Source organism: Sphaeroforma arctica (assembly GCF_001186125.1).
Source record: "Sphaeroforma arctica JP610 unplaced genomic scaffold supercont1.2, whole genome shotgun sequence".
In the NCBI taxonomy this organism is placed as follows: domain Eukaryota; class Ichthyosporea; order Ichthyophonida; genus Sphaeroforma; species Sphaeroforma arctica.
This window is the reverse complement of record NW_014040556.1, coordinates 165,936-170,566: the sequence shown is the minus strand read 5'-3', so window position 1 is coordinate 170,566 and position 4,631 is coordinate 165,936. Positions and strand designations below refer to the sequence as shown.

The 4,631-nt window shown below is 40.6% G+C and overlaps 2 protein-coding genes across 2 annotated transcripts in view; one reads left to right on the top strand and one right to left on the bottom strand.

Moving 5' to 3' along the window:
- SARC_00058 (hypothetical protein) overlaps positions 1 to 699 on the bottom strand; it is a gene marked incomplete at its 5' end in the record, with an annotated part of 3,745 nt that extends 3,046 nt beyond the window's left edge. Inside the window, one exon of the mRNA XM_014306228.1 lies at positions 532 to 699. Coding sequence (XP_014161703.1) covers positions 532 to 699 — 168 coding nt within the window. The remainder of the gene's footprint in view (positions 1 to 531) is intronic.
- A 1,623-nt stretch (positions 700 to 2,322) lies between these two features.
- SARC_00057 (hypothetical protein) overlaps positions 2,323 to 4,631 on the top strand; it is a gene marked incomplete at its 3' end in the record, with an annotated part of 4,485 nt that continues 2,176 nt past the window's right edge. Inside the window, exons 1-3 of the mRNA XM_014306227.1 lie at positions 2,323 to 2,454; positions 2,701 to 2,800; positions 3,020 to 3,316. Coding sequence (XP_014161702.1) covers positions 2,405 to 2,454; positions 2,701 to 2,800; positions 3,020 to 3,316 — 447 coding nt within the window. The 5' untranslated portion in view covers positions 2,323 to 2,404. The remainder of the gene's footprint in view (positions 2,455 to 2,700; positions 2,801 to 3,019; positions 3,317 to 4,631) is intronic.

Sequence of the window (4,631 nt, the reverse complement as noted above, 5' to 3'; positions counted from 1 at the left end):
GCATATACATATACATATACATACATACATACATACATACATACATACACGTGTACACACAAACAACACACACACTTATATATATATATATATATATGCATACACACAAAAATACATAAATACGTATATACATAGATACAAGTATGCACACATATACACGCACACACCCATCCACCCGCCCACGCACACACACGCTTATACATACAATATATATATATATTATATATGTATATGGGGTATTTATATCTGTGTATTAGACCATCGACAGTAATTGTCCTCATTTTGCACAGCTGTCTATCAAATTCCCCAATCTGTTGATTTAAAAGTATTGTAAACAAGTATCTTTTTCGCGTATACATTGCTTTCTCACCTCCAGTCGTCAACAAAATATGCACTAATGCCCTACTATACATCCCAGGCTTCGCGTATCTCTTTACCTTTGCAACCTTTATAATAAGTCGACAACAGTTTTATATGAATAGGGAACTTAATCGTACGAGTATAGCGACAAGCAAAGTACAATTCACCTACTTTCTGACCATTTGCTGGGTTTTTTTTGGTGTACGACTTGGCAAAAGCTTCATCCACTAACTGCTGTCTGGTTGGGCCTGCCTTAGAAGCGCCTTGTTCGTGTTCGTCCATGATGACCTTATCGTACCAATCTATTTTACTAGAGTTGTTGAATAACACTTGTACCATTGAAACATGTGGCGCTGCTATCACTCTTTTAATAGAACGTGCACCTCATCATCTCATCATCTCACCATGACAGTATCACCCCAAAGAACCTTTTTTGAAAAAAATGTTTTGACGGTCTAACATGCCGCAATACACTTTCAAATTTCAATACATACGTTTTGGCTGGATGGACTGTAGAGTAGATTCTATTGGACAGAGGGTTCTCTCTAGAGGCCTATTTAGAGGCTATTAAGAGGTCAACGAGGTTGCCACATAAGTATTCGGCCAATCGGATTAATGAGTGGACCCAAGTATCATACGTCACAGGCCGGACTTTGAATTTAGTGGCGCTCGAAAAAGAACAACCTTTTTTTTGGCGCGCAGGCCGCAGTGTCGTGTTTGTCTCGGTCACCGTGTCACGTAATCGCAAACTCGCAGTGAGGTCTCTCGGGATGGAAAACATTTAAAAAAACAATAAATAAACAGAACACTTCTCTTGACTCGGCGGGTCTCCATGAAACGATGAACATTAACATTGTTCACTCCTCGGAGCCATAGGATTATCTGTCATTAGACAGTCCAAAGTTATTCGAATTCAATTTGGTCCTCATGTTGCTATTAATTACGACATTCACAGTCCGGTACACTTTATCACTTTCAATTTCACACCTTTCATGCGGAAACAGTAAAACAGAAAACGATCTCGAAAGTAGTAGTGAACTGTATATATATATATCATATGGATGCACATGAACATGATAAATCACAACTTCACTGTGAACTTACCACTCACTCCTCTAGAGTGGACTTCGGATTTTACTCAAAAGACAGAAGAACAGCTTTATTAGTTTATTTAAAAGCCTCAACTCAAGAGTTACCCGGACTATTGATCCTAATCTGAAATTTCAAATTTCGTTCCGCTCTTCGTGACTGAATTCTGAAACCTCACATGGTTGCAGTAAGTATGTGGTATGTAAAACACACTGGATGTGTTTAGCTAGGCCTCGCGCCCCGACCCAGGCCCAGGGGCTCAGGGCCCAGAGTGGCCTATGTACTACTAGTAGAATAGAGTAGAGGGACCAGGGACCAGGGACCACCGACCACTAATAACCTCACTAACCACTGACCAGCCCAGTTGATTATTATTAGTTCATATTCAGTTTTGAAGTTTTCAGGTATCATTAGTCATTAGTCATTTAAGCAAGAGTATGCTATTTAACTGGCTAAATAAAGCTAGAAATTCGATTTTTGATAGGCCTGGAAAGACCCCTTTCTATTATCTGGCTTTATTTTAAATCAGCTACCTTTTTCAACCCATCGTTTTTTTTTGGACAAAAATCAGCCCTATGTACATACTTTTTTTTAGGAGGCTACATATGGACTGGGCCACTCTGGTGGTGGGGAGTGGGTCAGGGCGATCACTATGAGACTGTGAGACGGGGGGCCCCTGTGGGGGATATTTCACATAATTAAGAAATAGTAATAAAAATAAATAGCAGCACAATATTTTACGCGGCAATCAGACAGCCATCTCTCGATTCTCGCCCATTGCACAGTAGTGCTAGTTTGTATTTATATAAATAAAAATAGCTGATACATAGTTGATACCATTTTGACCACGGTCATCTAGTTACCACATTAATCCATACACATGCATATGTGACTTACTTCCGTACACGCATATGCGACACATTCAAAGTTTAGGGCTTAACTACCTGTCGCCGCCATGAAATTCGGCAAGCGTTTGCTCACGGAGTCCTATCCTCCTTGGTCGAGGTATGTGCGGTTTTTGGTGCAGTTGGTATCGATTGCAACTATCAACACGCACGATTGTCTTTTATAGCCTTTTGGGAAAGTATGAATATCCTACTTCCGTAGTAATTATCATTTGATATGCCAACTGGCTGTGCATGCTAGTTCATGGCTATGATTGAAGTGCTAAGGCTCCGTTTAAAAGTGTAGGGGGTGATTGTATACGTATGAAACGTCTTCTAATCTCTGTTGCGTTCGCCGTGAAACCAGGCATTATCTCAACTACAAACATCTGAAGAAGGTCATCAAAAACAATCCCAGAGCAGAGCCCAGTCCCTTCTTTTTCGAACTTGATCGGGACCTGGAAAAGGTAGGAAACACTACTTATAACATATTACTCACAACTCCTGCCATGTTTTATTGCTACTAGAAAGTCATCCTCGGAAACATGGACTAGGTTTTTCATTTTGACTGGGTTACTATCCTCTGCGTGATGCCTTTAGACTACACTATATGTTTTACTTTCTAGATGGACCATAGGTGAGATTTGTCATCGACTATATATGCTTGATATCTGTCTGGTGCACAGGTCACGGCCTTCTACCTCAGAAAAGTAGCCGAGCTGAAAGACAGATTGGAGCGACTAAAGCGCCGGAGTGCGGTCTATACTAAAGCCCTACAGAAGAACAAGATGGCCACGGAAACACTCATCGCATCGTTCAAGGCATTCTTGAACGAGATCGGAATCCTGCAGGAATTTGTGAGCCTAAATTCCACAGGATTCCGAAAGATCCTGAAGAAACACGACAAGAACCTGCAACTGCAAACACAAGAGCTGTACCTCTCCTCCAAGGTGGCTGTGCAGCCTTTCACACTTGATGCGAAGGTATGTATTCAATATATACATAGGTTTTTGGCGTGGTCTTGATAGTGTACTGTTATGTCACAGTTCACGTATCTCGAGAGTGTGGGCATTTGCCAAAGACCTCATGAATGTTGGTGTATACCGAGCCTATGTGGGGTTCTATCAGTTAAGCCACAGTGCGTGCCTGCCAGTGTTTATCGCTTCATGTGTGTCTCTGTATTGTTAATAATCACAAAATTAAGCTCTGTTATGACAATCTATAGTGACTGGTATATGCGGCATTCGTTATTGGTTTGGTTGAGAAACGGGTGTGTATATTTCTCTAGAGCTTCGCTGGCGTTTCCACGCATGTCTGCTGCGGATGGCTCACCATGGCTATTTGCAGATGTATCGAAAGAAGGCTATAATTAGTGTGTAGCTTGGTAGGGATAAGTTGGAAACAAATCAGAATTTGGGCACATCCTTTTCGCTCCCTCTCTTAATGTATACATGGGGCGCAAACACAAAAATGCCACACATATTTATATATAAAAATGGCACACATGTATATATAGATCACATCCAAATTTCCAATTGTGGTCAGTATTAGGATTGTGTCTATTGTAAGCGCATTGGGAGAATGTAATCTCAAGGATTCGCCTCGTCCAAACGGAGAGGCCCAGAGGAAGAGGATGGTGTGCATGTTGTTGTCAAACAGCCTTCGCTGGACAGTACCGCTCATATTATCCACCATCGCATCTACGCTTTCAAACAATGCTGATAAAGTTCGCAATCGCTTTCCGCACAAATAAATATGCGCATATACATGTAGCAGACATATATAGCGCTATTGCACGTAGTACATACGTTGCCCTGTACTCAGTACCCTTGTGCACATCCCCAATGTTAGACTTGCTACTAGTTGGGTGTACTATCACATATGTGGTGGTGATGATCACACAACGCATCATCGCATCTATGGCATCGAACAAAACTGACAATGTGTGCAATCATTATCTCTTCGAAAACTGCCACGCATAATTCAAATATACTAACTTGCAAATATATAGTACGAGATGCAGCGAACTGGTGTTGGCCTACTTATTATTCGTTTCAGCGGACTGGTGTTGTCCTATTTATTACTCGTTTGAACTGATTTTATATATATATATACATGCATATATACACACACACACACACACATACATACATACATACATACATACATACATCATACATACATACATACATACATACATACATACATACATACAGACATACATACATACATACATACATACATACATACATACATACATACATACATACATACATACATACATACATACATACATAC